Below are 19450 nucleotides of genomic sequence, written 5' to 3'. Positions count from 1 at the left end.
TAAAGTTGTAAAGTAAAAAATGTAACTTTAAAATGTTGATGTAAAGCATGTTAGTGATTTTGTTACTATTTATTGCATGCATTTTTTAAATTATGTTTGGGTGGACAGCTGTTTGACCCACTAATAGGCACTGTGATTAACTCATACTTCCTTCAGTATGAACTCCAGAGCTCTCGAGAGGTTGTGGGTTGTTATAAACACTGCTTATAACAAGCCACAATTAAGAGCATTGGCACTGAGCCTAAAGGCATTGCTGGTACCCCTCAGTGCCAGTTTGCTCACCCCGCCACTTTAAATTGATGCCAGCTGCTACTGCACTTGTATGAAGTGAAAGTTTCTAAACATGAACTTTAAAACATTCCTTAACTTTCCCTCTTGACAACACCATGAGTGAAGAAAGTGAACCAATTGTGTGGTGTCCTTTACATCATGGCCAATATTATTTCTATGGATTGTAGAACATTACAGGCTAATCAAACATAGAAGTTAGTTTTTTTGTACATAGTCCATCTTAAACTGAATTACTTGTAAGTGTTCTCAAATGTCACTTAAGTAAATTAGACACATGAAGTAAATTAATTTGACTTATATCCCAAAATTTAGTCATGCAGGAAATCCAGGATTTGAACTCAGGCTTTCCAGTCACACATAGAGCCACTGACTAGGTTAATGTCATTTTCTCAATCCCTTTTAAAACCAGAAGAAAGTGGTTTTTTTTGTATAATTTTGTAGGATGCTAATATCACTGGCTTTTTCAGATGTTACCTAGCTATTAAATGCAGCGGTCGAAGTGCATTGTTCAACGTATGGAGACTGCAGTGGGCACTGGGTCAGTGAGCGCATAGGCGGAATCAAAGGCGTGGCTAAAAAGAACAAACCATGTTGTTGATCTTGCACCATCAAGTACCTGAATATAAAATAATGTACACCTTAAGTGAAAATTAAACTAATCAGTGGGAAATTAACTTGTTTATTTTTGGAAACCTCTATTAGTTAAAACAATCATTACAGATGTCTATGTGTGCAATCAGATGCCCATAGAATTGAATCCTTTTTAGTGCAGCAGGGAAAGTGACTTGTGTATTTTTTTTATTGAAAGCACTGTGAATGTGTAAGTTGTTATTTTAAATGTGCATTCCAGACAGTATAATATCAGCTGCCACAAAATGTGCATCTAAATTTAAGTTAAAGATAAAAAAATTGTATCTAAAGTATACATTTCAATAGTATGCAGATTATTCTAAGTGCAAACATTTTTTATAACTCTCCATTAAGAGCACACACTCCACAGTTAGGCTTGGAACACCCTTATACCTCTCAAATAGAAAATATCTTTCCCATCAGGAAGATTTAAGTTACTCCATCAATTAATACATATATCGGCTCCCAAGCAGCCATTGCATTTGCAGACTGACCAGTTGTGTACATTTGTATTTCTTAAGGGAAACAAGCACCCTGGCAAGAAGGCTTGTTTGTTATCTGTTCCCTGGGATCACAGCACAGAAGACTCCCTCACTTCCATTCCAGCTGAGGAATCTGAATTGTCAAATTAACTTTTGTCCTTTAGCTGAAAGGCTATAAGTATGGTTAATGCCGCCTATTAAACCATCCATCAGGGATATTAGGGCTAAATTACGGACAGTCCGTGAAAATGACGGACAGGTGGTCACCCTAGCAGAGATGAATGTGAACTACAGTTGCACTTACTATCTTACAGTGAGTGAGCAAGTCGTGATAATAACGCTCATTTGGTGTGACATCGTTTTGTGGTCTGGACAAAGTGGAATGAGTAGGATGTCTTCAGTGAAGTGTGAAGTAGCCCTAGTCACTGTCTTAATTCTAGTGCTAGGTTGGCAGGATGTGGATAAGTAGTTATGACGAAGCAGAAATGGTGGGATGTCTTCGGTGAATTATGAAATCTCTCCAGTCACTGTTAATTGCTGATGGCATTGGTAGGGTGTGGATTAGTAGTCTTTGGGAAGTAATAAGAGTAGGATGCCTTGCGTGAAGTATGAAGGCACTCCAGTTACCATGTCAAAGATGATGTATGGTTGGTTGGGTGTGGATTAGTAGTCTTTGAGAAGTAGTAAGAGTGGGATGATTTGCGTGAAGTATGAAGTCGCTCCAGTCACCATCTCAATGCTCATATTTCGCTCGTAGGGTGTGGATTAGTAGTTCAAGTGAAGTAGGAAGAGTGTGACTCCCACCATAAGGTTTAGAGGGATTCCAACTGGGCTATGCTTGCATAAAGTATTTTCTATTGTATTTCAAGTGCTCTGCTTTTTAAAAAAAATGTGTATACATCTTACGAGCTCTGCAATATAGTGGAGCTGTCAAAGTGCAAAACTCTAAAAAAAAAAAAAGACACATAAATCCAAGACAACAATTGAAAGGATAGCGCTGCACCATAACTAGTCCATCAAAGTAACACCACTATTCTAGAGACTGAACATCCAAAAAGCAGATCACAACACATGGCTAACCAATGTCCCTGCTGGAGTCCACGACACCTCACTGGTTTACTAAACTGGAAGAACTTTAAGTGGGGCGATGCAAAATGGGGTTCAATCTTGTGTTTGGTTGAAAACCAAAATACAAGCTCCTGATAATTCTGGGCTTTTTTACATCGGCAAAACATGCAGGAAAAGTTGTAGTAACATTGTTTCTCCTCTTATTCCCCATTCCAAAACTTAAAATTGAGAATGCCTTGATATAGGTGTGGTGATATTGATTGTCTCAGTAATACCAGTATTTAACCTCTATGTGATCTAGCATTACAAACATCTAAACATTTCATCTTTGAAATGAGGGCTCATTCAAATGATCCTGAATATATGATGCCAACAGTTGTTACAGACCATTGAACAATTTCACAAAGAAACATAGACACCTGCAAGCTGTTAAATGCTGATCTGAAAGCAAGGTGGCATGGTAGGCTGTACTAAACCTTAACTATACACATGCATAAATAAATACATGTATACATCAACATTTTCTGGATGAAATCTTCTTCAACTGTAAAAATTGGCCAGTTCCTCCAGTCCTGCTGTCCAACATACTTCATTTAGTTATCTACTAAAGTGAAAAGGGCATGGTGTGACAGTAAGCCAGCTATATGTACTGCAATACAATTTGGAAATTATACAAACAATACCTGTGCTCTTTCGTCACTTATTTTATTCTACTGAACCTTTGATGATTAACATGCATTAGCATCTCAAAACAATGAAAAACAGTGCCATAACCAGAAGACCTGAGCCTGATTTAGATCTTGGTGGATCTGGTGCCGCCGTAATTTTTTCAACAGTTTCACTACCCACCTACTTGACGGTCTGCCCGTTCGGTTTAGATGTTGGTGGCTCTATGGACGAAGACCGTCCGAGTGCCACAGACTCTGCCAGGATGTCCCTCCCGCGTCAACGACGCCATAGGCAAAAGCGGCTGTCAGAGGGAGTCCAGCCAGGATTACCACTGGCCTAATCACAATGTGCCTTTCTGTCAGAACAACTGTGGCGAGCATACCTCCATACTTGACTTGGCGGATTGGAGGGAAATGAGGTAAAAACATAGCTTTTTCTGTTTCCCACTACCGTGTTTGTCTTGAACCCCATTGTCCAGATCTGTCCTTTGATGCTACAACGTGACCACAACACTAATCAGCTCCTTTGTCGGCGCGATCAGAGGTAGCTTTTTTACTCGTTTTACTATGAATCATGTGTTATCATTTCATTTCACCTCGTGTATTTTTACATTGCCCTTCCATGCAATTTTGTTCTAATGTGTAATGCATTAGTGTTAATTTTACAATGTATCATTGGAAAATGATCACACCTGTGTTGAAACATTGTGTTTTTTGTTGTTGTGATAGTTGTGGGTGTAGTGTAGTGTATGTGGGGCATGTGGGTGTACATTCAATAGTGTGTGTATGTTGTATGTGTGCTATGCAAAATGTACAAAAAGGGGCATGGCACATTACCTACATATATTTTTAAACCACACACAACCTATATGTGTAGTGACACATCATAAAAGTGGTACCTACCAGTCTCCACTCTACCAGGGACCAGCTCTATCAGGAAACAGCTGCTAGGACAACACCAGCACAACGGGGAAATCTAAATTGGCTCAGCGCAAATCCGCCGGCTGGATGCAGTACTGTTAGCTAGGATTAGAGTCTGCCGCATCAACGGAGGTGGGTGACAGTCTCTCGATGCGGACTGCGGTTCAGCCAGCACACATCTAAATACAGTAGACAGGACTCGGTCAGCTGGACAGAGTACTTGCAACTGGCACCACTGAGTGACGATGGGAGTCCCGCCAAGTTTTAAATCAGGCCCTTAATATTCTAGATTTTAAGGATCACTAACAGAATATCAGTAACAAAATATTGTGTGGACACAATATTGTGTCGAAAATTTCGAGCATCAAAATATTGAGAAGGTAAGTGGAAATAGTTAAGTATAGATTTACTAATCTTAATTCCACATCTACGTACCTTGAAGATATATATTTTGTCAAGGTACATATACGTGGAGATATCTATAGTAAAACTTTGCTTACCTATAGAAACTTAACTTTACAGTTTTTCAGTTCTTGATATTCTTTACACAATAGTTTGACCTTCAATATTTTCCCCCAATATTTTGTCTAAACACTAGATTTTAATAACAAAAATAAAAACAAAAAAAACATATTAGGAAATTGGAGCATAGTGCTTCAATGTTGGAGATTTAGGGTAATCTGAGAACACCCGATCATGCATTTGGTGGTGCTTTCAATTTTCAAGATTTATAGAACGGGATGACCGAAACATGCACCACTGCTGTTCATTACTGCCGTTGATAACAAAGGATCAGACTACTAACCGCTTTTTTATTTTTATTATTATCCTTAGTGTGATTCAAGCATTTCTAAAGCAAATTAAATTAAACCCATGAATCTTTTTTTGTAATTCATTTTCGTCTGCCTTCTAGCAGCAGTAACATGATACAGCAGTACCTTCTGTGATGTCACCTAAAAACCAAGGTACAAACTGGCAAAAGAGAGACAGAAGCTAAACAAATATTGGAACTAAAAAAAAAGGAAATTTGAAAAGTTGATTTAAACAAAAAACTGGTGAATCTCAATTTGATGTCAATAACATTTTTAATGAAAAACGCCTCGGAGTGTTGTGAACACAAGTTTGTAACATTGGCAGACTGCATGCTGTTGGAACACTCATTGAGTAATTTAACTAATTCTCCAAATATATTGGGCAAACAGAAGATGGTGAGAAGTTGTATTGGGAAAGACTTATTTTTGGGTAAAATTACTTTTATACCAATGCAAAACTATGGTTTGCAAATTCATACTTCCCATTTACAGGCTCTTAGAGCAAAAAAAATCCAAAATCCAAAATGTACTCCGGTTTCGTTCTATATTTGGAGTACATTTTTGACTATCTGGGAATTCACAATGAAGTCCATGGATCGTATTATACATTGCACTCTGGGGGGTACAACAAGCATATGCGCCAGCTTTGTGCTTCTCTGGGGCACAATTGTATTACAGAATGGCCACAGACGCTTGTGAGGCTACCTCTATAATACTGATCATGCTGGTGCACATACAGTGCCAGCGCTATCGTTCCCTCATTTGCATGGGTGTGTGCCCCATGCAAATGAGGGGGTCCTCTTTGCCTTTGGGCCAGCACCAAAATATAGATGTGGGCGCAGATGCAAACAGGTGACAAAAATATGGCACACTGTCAGTGCGTCTTCTGGAGGCAGCCCTCTGGGAGTGGGAATGGCGTCACATGGACCCCACAAACATTTTCTGCAAGGAAAAAACACTTCTTGGCACTGCCGCCAAACCTGGAAGCTCTTACAGCCACATACAATCAGGGCACATATTTACTAATGCACTTGAGAAGAACAAGTTACTTACCTTCGGTAACGATTTTTCTGGTGGATACAGTATCTGCCTGTGGATTCCTCACCTTGTGAATATCCCCTGCGCCAGCATTCCACTGAACTTTTTTCCCCAGCTCTCTACGCCATGGACGTTATAATACTTCGGCTCCGCTCGCGGCTCCGTATGACGTCACCGGAGCCATAAGAGAGCCACGTCGGCGTGATGACGTCAGTTCCACCCATTTTTTCCGTGCCTCCGAGGCGAACAGGTGGACCAACGACAGATTCAAAGTATACACAGTATACAATATTCAATCAAATATACATAGTACATATACAAAAGGAAAGCTAAAGAAAACAAGCATTTCCTACCAATGTACCAGAAAGAAAGAAGCTACAAAGTATACCAACATCTCAAGCAAGACATCTTTTAAGGTATACAAAGGTGGACAACGGGGAGGCGGGTGGGCCAGTGAGGAATCCACAGGCAGATACTGTATCCACCAGAAAAAGCGTTGCCGAAGGTAAGTAACTTGTTCTTCTGATGGATACATCTGCCAGTGGATTCCTCACCTTGTGAATAGATTCCCACAGCAGTCCCACTCCTGGAGGAGGGTGTCCACCTTCCTATACCAAAAAATCTTGCAAGACAGAGCGCGCAAAGTGGCCCTCCCTCCTCATCTCAGAGTCTAAGCAATAATGCTTTGCGAACGTATGGAGGGAGGCCCAAGTCGCGTCTTTACAGATGTCTGCCACAGGAACACCCCTAGCCAAAGCAGAGGTAGAAGACTTAGCTCTAGTTGAATGAGCTCTAATATCCTCGGGAGGAACCTTACAAGCAAGGGCATAGCAGATCTTGATGGCCAGGATGATCCATCTGGACAGAGTGTGCTTGTGCACAGCTTTTCCTTTAGAATGTCCAACATAGCCCACGAAGAGCTGAACGTCTAAACGAAAGTCTTTTGTTCTGTCCAATTAAAAGCTCACAGCTCTTTTTGGGTCCAGACGATGAAGTCTTTACTCCTCCTTGGAGGGATGAGGAGGTGGATAAAAAACAGGGAGAGTAATAGACTGCCCCAGATGAAAGGGAGTAACTACCTTAGGTAGGAAAGCAGCCCTGGTCCTGAGTACCATCCTTTCAGCATGCAAGGATAAAAACGGGGGTTTTGAACTAAGCACTCACCCTCCTTGCCGAGGTTCTGGCTACAAGAAAAAACGTCTTAAAAGACAACAACCTCAAAGAGCAACTATGAAGGGGATCAAAAGGGGACCCCATCAAGAAAGTTAAGACAAGATTAAGGTCCCACTGTGGTATTACATAAGGAGTAGGTGGGAACCTATTAGTAAGGTCTTTGATAAATCTTAATACAATAGGAGATTTAAATAAAGACGGCTGATCTGGTAGACACAGAAAAGCCGATAAGGCCGAGAGATAGCCCTTAACCGTGGCCACAGCACAGCACTATTGAGCCAAGGTAAGAGCAAACTGAAGCACATTGGAAAGATGGGCTTTTAAAGGGTCAACGCCATTTAACAAACTTAGACCACCTATATGAGTAAATGGACTTGGTGAAGTGTCGCCTGGCCGGTAAAATAACATCCACCACATCAGGCGGGAGAGAGAAGGAATTCAGGTTGCCCCGTTCAATCTCCAGGCATGAAGGTGTAAGCTCTGGAGGTGGGGGTGTAGAACCTGCCCCTCCGACTGCGAGAGGAGCTCTGCCCTCAGAGGGAGACAGAGCGGAGGGCACGAGGAGAGGTGGAGAAGATCTGTGTACCACACCCTTCTTGGCCAATCCGGGGCGACCAAAATAACTTGGGCCCGGTCTTGGCGAATCTTCCTCAGAACCCGAGCATTGGTATGGGAGGAAACGCGTCCCTCAACGCCCCCTGCATCGGAAACTGGAGACTGCAGAATGACGGGCAATGCGCGTTCTCGCGGGTGGCAAATAGGTTCATCCAAGGAGTTCCCCACGTCCGAAAGACGTGACGAACCACTTCCGGATGAAGCCTCCACTCGTGGTCGGCGGAGAACTGCCGACTGAGACTGTCAGCACGAACGTTCAGCACCCCAGCCAGATGATTTGCCATCAAGCAAATCCGATGATCCTGAACCCAGGACCAAAGCCGTAACGCCTCCCTGCAGAGACGAAACAACCCTACTTCTCCCTGTTTGTTGACGTACCACATCGCGGTAGTATTGTCCGTCAGGTCTTGAACCGACTGGCCGCGAAGAGAAGGGAGGAAGGCCTTGAGCGCCAAACAAATCACCCGCAATTCCAGAAGGTTGATGTGAAGCAACCTTTCCTCTGGAGACCAAAGACCCTTGATCTCTAGATCCCCCAGATGAGCACCCCACCCCAGGGTGGAGGCATCCGTTATCACCGTGGCCACCGATGGAGGCAGATGGAAGGGCTTTCCTTGATACAGATTGCCCCCCACGCTCCACCAAGATAGATCCGCTGCAGCTTCTCTGGAGATCCTGATCGACTCCCTGAGATCTCCTTTGTGCTGATACCACTGCCTGCGGAGGCACCACTGGAGCGCCCTCATGTGCCAGCGTGCATGGTTGACCAACAGAATGCAAGAGGCGAACAGACCGAGCAGACGAAGGACCTTCAGAACTGGAACAACCGCTCCATTTTGGAATAAAGGGATCATCTCCTAAATGTCGAGAATTCTTTGAGGAGGAGGAAATGCTCGACACACAGTAGTGTCCAGTAATGCCCCTATGAACAGGTTGCGTTGAGAGGGCACCAGGTGAGATTTGGGCACATTGATTGAAAAGCCCAAGTCGAATAACAGCTGAGATGTTACCTGCAGATGATTCTGCATCATCTCTGGGGACTTCTCTTTCAGAAGCCAGTCATCCAGGTATGGAAAAACTGGAATCCCCGACCTCCTGAGATGAGCAGCCACCACTGCCATCACCTTCGTGAAGACTCGAGGTACGGTAGTAAGACCAAACGGGAGGACCGCAAACTGGTAGTGTTGCGACCCAACCGTAAAACGGAGATACTTCCTGTGCGACTTCAGGATTGGGATGTGTAAATACGCATCCTGCAAGTCGATCGACACCATCCAGTCTCCTTGCTGCAACGCTTGAAGAACCTGCGCAAGGGTCAGCATCTTGAATTTCTCCTGTTTCAGGTAAAAATTCAAGACTCTGAGGTCCAGGATTGGACGTAATCTGCCGTCCTTCTTGGGAATCAGGAAATACCGGGAGTAGCATCCCTGACCCCTTTCCTGCTCCGGAACCACCTCTATCGCACCTTTTTGTAACAAAGTAAGAACCTCCTTCTGCAGATGGTCTTCTGAGCAAAAACCCTGGCAAGGAGGGTAAGGGGGAGGAAACTCCCGAAAGGGAAGGGCGTAGCCAGTTTTCACGAGGTTTAAAACCCAAAGGTCGGTCGTAACAGATTTCCAACCTCGCAGAAAGTGGGACACCCGACCCCCCACAGGTCTCACATGATCTAGGATGGGGGATCTAGGGCTGCTTCCCTGAAGCTTCATTGGGTGCAGAAGAGGCAGAAGATGAAGATGGGTTTTGGCCAGAACCTCTCCATCCCCTTTGCCTTCCTCTATACGACCTATAGAGGGGATTCTGCTGCTGCTGCTGTGGTTGCCAGAAGGAACGAAATGAGGATCTCCCAAAGCCTCTAAATTTCCTAAGACCAAATCCCTTAGCAGGAGTCTGAAGTCCCAAAGATTTCGCCGCAACCCTGCTATCTTTAAATCTTTGCAAGGCAGAATCAGCCTTCTCGCCCAAAAGTTTTTCTCCATCAACAGGCAAGTCTACCAAAGTGGCTTGAACATCAGTAGAGAAGCCAGAAGAACGAAGCCACGCTTGCCTTCTAGTGGCTATCGAAGACCCCATTATCCTTGCCACAGAATCAGCCGTGTCTAGTCCCGACTGAATTATGCCTTGCAGCAGCCCGAGTGTCAGTGACCACCTCCATGAAAGAAGCTTTCTCTCCTTCTGGCAGCTTAGGGGCTAATAATTTCATAGAGTCCATCAGTGCATGAACGTAGCGCCCTAGTAAACAAGTGGCATTAGTAGATTTAAGTGCCAGGCTCCCTGAAGAAAAGACCTTTCTGGCTGCTTGATCAGTCTTTTTAGAATCCCTATCCGCAGGAGTCTGAGGGAAGGCACCTAAAGAATGCTTCGAACATGAAGCTTGCACCACAAGGCTTTCTGGAGAAGGGTGGGAAGAAAGAAAGCTTTGATCTCCCGGAGCCACCCTATACCTCCTTGCCACTTGTCTGGAGACTGCAGGCGAAGAGAGTGGCTAACGCCAAACATCCATTACAGGCTCTAAGATAGCCTCATTAAAAGGCAACAAGGGTTCAACATTCGAAGTTGGTGAACGCAGGACTTCAGTTAGGAGGTTTGGCTTATATTCAGCAGAGGGTAACTGCAAGTCCAGCAACTCTGCGGCCTTCTTGATAACCGAATGATAGGGGGCCAATTCTTGTGGTGGCGAAGACCTAGTCGAAGAATGCTCCCACTCCGGAGTGGTATCAAGACCACTAGCATCCTGAATGCCTTCAAAGTCATCAGAAGATGCATCCACCTCACCTTCTTCCACTTCCTCCCTATAACGCTCCTCTTCCAAGACTCTCTGGGCCTCTCTCCTTGAACGGATCCGAGGAACCGGCGTCGGCGGCGCCATACGCGGAGTCGGTGGAACCGAACGTGGAGTCGGCGGCTGCCGGAGTCGGCGGCGCCGGGCTCGGAGCCGAAAGAGTCGGCAACGGCGTCGAGGAAGGCTCCGAAGAAGGCCGCTCCAGACGAAGCAGAGATGGATCACCAGACGGCACCGGAAACTGCCACGGAGGAGCCATCGGCAAAAAGGGCATAAATCGGGCCTGAGCATAATGCTGCGGCACTCCCAAGGTGTATGCCATAGAACCCACGGGACCAGATGGTGCGCCGGATGGGAAGGTAGCCCGTTGAAAAATCCCATACATCGCATTAAGGAAATGCGTTGAATCTGCACCCGGCGCCAGGAACTGCGGATAAGGGATTGATTCTGAATCCGGTCGAGGAGTACCCGGAACCGGAGCCGAAGTGTCCTCAACAGGTGCCGCAGGATCAGCTGGTCCTGGAGAAAGCTCTTTCTCTTGTTCCTGTTCAGCGTCAGAAGCAGAAGACTCCACTGGCACCGGTGACTGCGCCGGTAACTGCGCCGGAGACTGCGCCCTGGACCGCACCGGAGACCGCGCCGGAGTCCGCTTCGGCGAAGGCGACCTCTCTGGAGACCTCCTAGGAGATGGAGAAGGAGATACAACATCCTTACTTCGACGTCGAGGCGACGGCGATCTCGAAGTCTTACTCCTCGAGGACCGGCGCCGAGAGCTAAGCTTCCTCTTCTTGTGATGTTTCATCGACTTCGAAGAGTGCGAAGTCGACGACTCGGCCTCGATTTCTGCTTCTTTCTACCTCTTCTTTCCTTCTTTACTTTGGCCATGAAGAGCTTCGCCTCTCTCTCCTTCAGGGCCTTGGGGTTCATTCTTCTGCAGCTGGAACAGTCCTCCACGTCGTGGTCAGAAGAAAGACACCACAAACAATCCTCATTGGGGGTCAGTCATTGACATGTGGCCCCCACATTCCCTACAAGGTTTGAAACCTGACTTCCTCGTTGAAGACATGGTGAATCCAGAAACAATAACCCACTACAAGACTACAAAGCAGCAGGAGAGTGCTGGAAAACCGTTCCGCGTCGACGGCGCGGAAAAAAGGGAACGGACGTCATCACGCCGACGTGTCTCTCTTATGGCTCCGGGGACGTCATACGAAGTCGTGAGCGGAGCCGAAGTATTATGACGTCCATGTCGGCGTAGAGAGCTGGGGAAAAAAGTTCAGTGGAATGTTGGCGCAGGGGATATTCACAAGGTGAGGAATCCACTGGCAGATGTATCCATCAGAAGAGTAAATCTTCTACCATGTGCTGGGTGGGAATGGACCACTGAAGAATTTGGGAACACAAACATAACTTTGGGTGAGCTGATAATGTGCAGGGTATTCTTTCAACAACCACTCCCTGCCTGAAAGAGAAGACTTCCTAAAACACGTCACTACAGCTAAGTATATCTAGTTATGTGGGTAAATCCATGAGATGAATATACAAAACATGGATATCATGTTTCAAATCAGTCCATTGAGTGAACTGAGGCTTCGTCAATCAGGCAAATGAGATGCACGAGTTTTAAGAAAAGTCATATCAAAAATATTAGAATGAAAGAAACAGCATTTAACCCGATGAATGTAAAAGACATGGCTGAAGCAGTAACATATCCAAGTTTTTAACTTACGTAATAATAATGCCGTTATCAATTGAGAAGTTGTCCGAAGGTAAACCAGCAATATTCCAGGCTCTGACTTTCACAGGATCGCCTAACGTGTCTGAGAGCGAGAAATCCTCCGAACAGGGTATGTCTCGAGCTTTCAAATCCACAGCCCATTCCTGAATTTGAGTCTGAAAAAAGAGACAGGTTGAGACTAAAACTGTTATAATTCGTTTTCTTGACAGATCATACATTTTTACACAGTTGAAACCTCTGAAAAATTCCACTAGCAATCTGTACTGAAAAATATGCAGCATTTTGGGCCTGCTTCATGAATAGTATATGTGAGCCCTGTGTGAAACAATGCCAAGTGTATATGTGAAGTGTCTATTTCATAGACACTTGACACTAGCATCAAGAAAGACAACACTGAAACTAAGAGATTGACAGGAAATTTTGTAAGGGTGATTATTTATATATATTATATATAGATATATTTATATCTGAAAACAATACTCTTTTAGGCATAGAGTGATGCCTAAATTATGCAAAAAAAGAAACAGGGAACTCTGGGCACCCTCAACACCAGTAACACTTTCAATTTGCTCACCTCAAATGTCTGCTTTTCTATCAAAGTCTTTAAGCATTGGATTAGCCGAGATAGAATGGGACAAAGTCTTTTGCCATTTCTGCAGCAAAGTCTTTAAGCATAGGACTAGCACAGTGCTGTCCATGCCGAGCTGTAAAATGACAAAAGCCAATAACCACTCCAGGCACAGTATTACAGCTTTGAATCAGTAAAATACCAACCAAGCCAACCTGAAATTAATAAAAGCACTGGTTTAAGTCTAACGTAAACCAAAACTTAAATAAAACTGAGACAAAGTCTAACTTTAATACTCGGAAATGCCTTTTGTGAATACCGAAAGCGTAAAGTTAGACTTTCGCCTCTATTTACCTTTGTGAATTGGGCCCAAAGTTCTCAAAATCCCAAGAACGAGCTCAGACACTTCTGGAAACGAGAGAGGGAGAGAGGGAGAGAGAGAGAGAGGGAGGGAGGGAGAGAAGGAGGGAGGGAGAGGGAGGAGGGAGGGAGGGAGAGGGAGAGAGTGAGAGGGAGAGGGAGAGGGAGAGAGGGAGAGAGGGAGAGAGGGAGAGGGAGAGAGGGAGATACACCGAAAAAAACAAAGGTTACACGGACATTATAGTTAGCAAATGGAATTTTAAAAAAACGTAGAAATACACTGGAAAAAAAACAAAGGTTACAGGGACTTTATAGTTCGGCTCAGATTTTACTGGTACAAAATCAGTGAAATTCAGCAGTTATATTTACCTGAGCTAACTCTAACATATGCTCCGCAATGCTCCTCTTATGACCTCACATATTACATCACATGGTAGGTGACATCATTGATGACATATCAAATGATATCACTGATGACATCATCCACACAACCACTCACACACCTACTCACACCTCCATACAACCTCTTGTATGCCCACTCACACATCTGTATAACCACTGACATACCCATTCATAGACCTATACCAGAACTCACACACCCACTCACTCCTTCATAGAGCCACTCACACACCCAACTCACTCACTCGTACACCCACTCACACAACCATTCACTCACCCATACAACCACTCATACAAGCAGTTACTCACCCATACAGCCAGCCACATAACCACAGACTCACACATACACCTACTCACACACCCACTAATTTACCTAGTCTCACACCCACTCACTCACCCAATCAACCTCTCAACACAGCCACTCACTCTTCCATAAAAGCCCTCATATACTCACTTACACAATCACTAACATACCCATTCTCACCTCCCTGTACTCACCCATACAGCCATTCACAAAGACACTCACTGTCAAATACAGTCACTCACACACAAAGTCACTTAAAACACCTATTTAAACCGCCACTCACTCACAAATACAGCCACTTACATACCCAGTTACTCACTCATACTGCCATTGAGACACCCACTCACTCACCCATACAGTCACTACACACCCACTTACTCACTAAAGAATGTATTGAGCATTTCTATACTGCACAGGTACTCAGGAAGAGTGTCCCGGTGTTTTCCAGTATGCCAAAGGTGAATGAACAGGATGTTGTTGCCCTTGCTCCTCTCTAACCTCAGAATAAAACTTTCTTCAGTTCCTTTTTAAATGATGCTTCTTCGGGGATCCGTCTAAGGTTATCCAATAGTTTATTCCACAGATTTGCAGCTTTGTCCGTGAAGGAAGAACCACCCCTCTTCTGTTTCTGACAGTGAGGGGTCACAATAAGACCCACTGAGCTCGAACACAGCAGTCTCCCCGGGAAGTAGGCCTCTACATGATCATTTAGGTACCTAGGTCCCTTTCTGTGGAAGGCTTGATGCGTTAGGGTCAAGGCGTAATACCTGATTCTCTGATGAACTGGCAGCCAGTGCAGTTTGCCTCGAAACAATGAAACCAAAATAAACTTCAGAATTTTATATAATAAACGGACTGACACATTCTGCATGACCTGTAAAGGCTGGATCAGATATTCCGGGAGAACAATATACAGGACACTAGTGTAGTCCAACCTAGATAAAATCAGTGATCTAACTGCTGTGATTTGGGCCTATGAGGAAGCAAGTAAAGAAATTTCCTCAACATGTTGAAAATCCCAAAACAGGATATCACTACTGCTGACACCTGTGCTCCAAATGAGAGCTGGGTATCAGACAACAGACCCAGTTTTCTTGCCACCGGAGTTGGCAGTGGGGGGGGGGGGGGGGGGGGTGGAGGAACACTTTCTGGCCAGGCCACAACCCAGCCGGGAATGGGGTCCCACCAAAATAATATGACTTCCGTCTTATCAGGGTTGCACTGCAATCTACTGGCCTTCAGCAAAGCTAACAGTGCCACCAGACAGTTGGCAAACGCTGCCTTCACCCTCTCAGGCTCCCCATCATACGCGAGCAGGAGTTTGGTATCCTTAGTATAAGAGATGATCTTGATATTATAGGATTTCACCAGACAAGCCAAGGGAGACATGTAAATGTTAAAGAGTGTGAGGCTAAGGGAGGAGCCTTGTGGCACTTCTCATTTCAACTATTTACCTCCCGAAGCATATGGTTTCATCCACATCACCTGCTCACAGACTTCAAGGAAAGAGACCAACCAGCTCAGCGCCAAGCCCGCTACTCCCAGGTGTTTTAACCTGTGCAGCATCCACCGTATCATAAGCTGATGACAGGTCCAACAGCACCAGAGTCACATTGAGGCCCAAGTAAAGATTGAACTTAATGGACTCTAAGACCTCTTATAATAATGTGGGCTCAGTTCTGTGGCCGGCTCTGAACCCTAATTGAGAGGGGTGGAGTAGGTTATTTTCCGTCAAAAAGGTGGCGAGTTGCCAGTTTACCAATATCGCCAGCACCTTTGATGCTGCTGGCAGCAATGAGACTGGCCTGAAATTTGCTAAGCATTCAGGATCAGCATTGGCCCTTTTTATTAACGGAATCACCCTAGCTCTTTTTAAGTCGTCTGGTATTACACCTGTGTCAAGGGAGCTAACAAATAACTTCTGATTCACCGGAGCAATAATGTCCAAGATTGACTTTAACCCTTTAAGTGCGCCCGTCGGCTAACGGCCATCGTGAGCACTACCTCGGTAGTGCTGCGCACGTCCTTTGGCCGACGCGGCCATGCCCACATATGGAACGCCCCGCACTGCGGCAAAATTATCGCAGCGGTAAACGGGTTAATATGTGTGGGGGTATCGGGTCCATTGGGGAGCCTGACCTTCAGTTCAAGAAAGAGGCTGTTACATCTCCAACTGATGGCACCAAGTAAAGTAGCCAGTGAGGGATACTGGATTTGCTCCACTGTTTCTTCTAGCTCCGGTCCTAACAGAATATTGTTTTTCCTTTGACAAGTTAGCCTGGATTCTAAGGATTTTTTCCTCAAAAAAATCACTCAGTCAGGAGCATAGGGACTGACTGGGTTCCAGCAGGGGGGACGTAGCTTTAGGATCAGTAAAATTTGTTACAATTTTAAAAATCTCCCTATCATCATTATCGGCTTCCTTAATGCAGTGGGAGTAGAAGGTGCTATGAGTCCTCTTGAGAATTTTATGATAGGATTTCAAGGAAAATGTATGAATGACTTTATCAGAGTCCAGATATGCACACCGCCACACTCTTTCTAGTTTCCTATACGCTGCTCTCTCCAGAGCTAGTTCCTCCGTGAACCTGTGAGCTGAAAGCGTCTTTGTAGCCTTTCTAGAGGCCGAAGTGGGGGCTACAAGATAGCCCACCCCACTGAGCCATGAAATGATCACTTTATCCCCCTCTCTAATGGAATTTGGGACCTCAGGTTTATAGTCCAAAAGAGTACTCCTTAACTCGTCTAGGGGTACCATGCTCCAGCATCTATTTTCATAGTGCAGTGATGCAGGGCGGGGTTCTTTTAAAAAATCAAACTTCCATATGCAAGGGAAAAGAAAGTGGTCTGACCAAGGTACTGGCAGGGGCGACCCCCTTTTAGTGCTGTGTTAGATAATATGCCATCAATAGTGTGGCCAGCAATATGGGTGGGCCACGTAGGGGCTTTCACTAAATTGAAAGAGGCTAAAGATTCCACTAAATGCCTAGTAAACGGCTGCTGTGCCAACTCTAAGTGAATGTTAAAACCCCCAAGCATTGTGAAGTTAGTGTACGAGATGCATTTAGGGATTGGTGCTTGATCAAGGGATGAGAAAAAATCTCCTGCTTATCTTTGGGAGCAATATACCAATATCTTAGACAGGCAGTGCTGTCCATCAATAGATAAGCAAAAGCCCAGGGTTTCTGCTCCTGTAATCCCATCTGGCTTAAAACTCTTACATTTATATATCCTTTTAAAAACCATTACCACCCCACCCCCTCTACCTCCTATCCTGTCTGAATGCACACATACATAGACCTCAGGGATAGCAAAGTGCAACTCAGGGCAAGCGTCCTCTTTCAATCAGGTTTCTGTCATGAAAAGTATGTCCAAAGTTTCCTCCTTTGGTAAATCATACATATTTAAAGCATGCTTATGCAGGGAGCGAACATTTATCAGTGCTGCCTTAATTTCTCTTTGATGCTTACTGGGGGCTCCACTGTTAGTGAACAGATGGTTCAAGGGCGGGAGAGGATAAACTTACAGTTACCACATGAGACTGGGCCCCCCACATTCACTGACATCGGACTACAACTCGGTTGGACCCTCCTCTCATACCAATAAGCTCCTCTGATGTGTACAAACCAATCGTGCTGACCCTCTACTGTGCGGCCGGCATAATGTTGGCTGATACAGTCACTTACACAGTCACCCACCCATACATCCACTGGCACACCTGCTCACTCACCAATACAGTCACTCACACAGCATCTCACTCACCCACACAGCTACTTATACAACCACTTATACACCCATACAGCCACTCACACACCCATACACACAAGGATACATACAGTCACATAGTCACTCACATGATATATATTAAAAGTAGTATAACTCATTAGTAGTACATATAGTATACTACTTTAAATTTTATAGTATCTTAGTATATATGTTTAACAATCATAAACTCTTCCAAAATACTTACACTGACAGGATGGTCTCATCAGTGATGTCATCAAGTGATGTCATTTGAGATGTCATCAGTGATGTCACTGACCATGTCATCAGTGATGTAATATGTGAGGTTATAAGCAGTGCATTGCTGGGGCGTAAGTTATAGTTAGATCAAGTAACTATAACAGCTGAATTTCACTGGTTTTGTACGAGTGAAATCTGACCCCAACTATAATGTCCCTGTAACCTTTGGTTTTTTCAGGGAATTTCTATGTTTTTTTAAACTAGTAATCGCGTTTGCAGAGTGGTAGAGAAAGTAGGCTGGGCCTCCGACCAGCTCTCAGGAATCCCACTGTGTAGGATTTACAGGAGGTACCAGGAGGACATCTTGGCCTCCAATGTCCCTCAGGAGTAAAGTGGACTTCATCCCCAAACCAGTAACCAGTAGTGCACCACAAGCTGCATTTGCAGAGTGGTGGATAAAGGGGGCGTGGCCTCCGAAGACCTCTTAGCAATCCCGCTGTGTGGGACTTAATGGAAGTAAGAGGAGGGGTAGGGGGCCCCCAAACTACCCCTCCTGTTACTTCCCTTAAGTTCCACACAGTGGGTTTCCTCAGAAATGTTTGGTGGCTATGCCCCCTTTCTTCACCACTCTGCAAACGCACCTCCCTGCGCACTACTAGTTGGGGGATGAAGTCACCTTGGCTCTTGAGCGTCCATGGAGGCCAACTACCCCTCCTGTCACCTCCAGTAAGACCCACACAGCGGGATTGCTGAGAGGTTGTCAGAGGCCATGCCCCCTTTCTCCACCACCCTCCAAACATGCCTCCTGGCACACTGCTAATTGGGGGAAGTAGTCCACTTTAGTCCTCAGGCCCTCAGGAGTAAAGTGGAATTCATTGCCCAACCAGATGCTCGCCAGGAGGCACGTTTGTAGAGTAGTGGAGAAAGTGTGCGTGGTCTCTGAGTCCTCCCAGTAATTCCACAGTCTGGGACTTACTGGTGATAACAAAAGGGCTTGCTGGCCCCCCAAAGACTCTCAGCATTCAAGAGGACTTCATTCTCTAAGCACCTCTGCACCAGGAGGCGGGTTTGCAGAGTAGTGGTGAAGGGGGCGTGGCCTTTGGCGACTTGCCGGAGATTTATTTTCATTCTTCTTTTTAGGGAAAGGAGGGCTGCGTAGCCTCTCTTCCCTGGGCCGATTTTGGCCCCTGGGACCCCATCTCCCGGGGCCAGTCTTTTATGAAATGGGGAAGAAGCTGCGTGGCTTCCCTCTCCGGGCCGATTACAGCCCAGAGGACCCCATCCTCGGGGCCTGGCCTTTTACTTTTTTTCTCCTTTATTAAAACTAAAAGCAGGGGGGCTGTGTGGCCCCCCCCCTTTTCCCTGGGCCAGGTTTAGCCTCTAGGATCCCATACCCCAGGGCCTCCCCCTTTGTTATTTATTTATTTACATGGGAGGGGGACCACGCAGCCCCCCCCTCCTGAGGCCAATTTTGGCCCCGGGGACCTCCCCCTTTGAATATATTATCAAAAAAGGGGAAGGGGGCCACAAAGCCCCCTTCCCAGGCCTATTTGAGCCCCGGGGACCCCATCCCCAGGGCCAGGCCTTCATCATTTTTGTTTTAAATAGGGAGGGGGGCCTGCACGGCCTCCCTCCCCAGGC

At 45.4% G+C, this 19450-nt stretch overlaps 1 protein-coding gene across 2 annotated transcripts in view; it reads right to left on the bottom strand.

Moving 5' to 3' along the window:
• Window positions 1–19450, bottom strand: part of DNAH7 (dynein axonemal heavy chain 7) — a 1967826-nt gene that overhangs the window by 837931 nt on the left and 1110445 nt on the right. For both annotated transcript variants that reach the window (XM_085648764.1, XM_085648765.1), the window contains exon 46: window positions 12207–12370. In XM_085648764.1, coding sequence (XP_085504890.1) covers window positions 12207–12370 — 164 coding nt within the window. The remainder of the gene's footprint in view (window positions 1–12206; window positions 12371–19450) is intronic.

This window comes from Triturus cristatus, chromosome 3_2, assembly GCF_964204655.1.
Source record: "Triturus cristatus chromosome 3_2, aTriCri1.1, whole genome shotgun sequence".
Lineage (NCBI taxonomy): Eukaryota > Metazoa > Chordata > Amphibia > Caudata > Salamandridae > Triturus > Triturus cristatus.
This window is presented reverse-complemented; position numbering and strand designations above follow the sequence as displayed.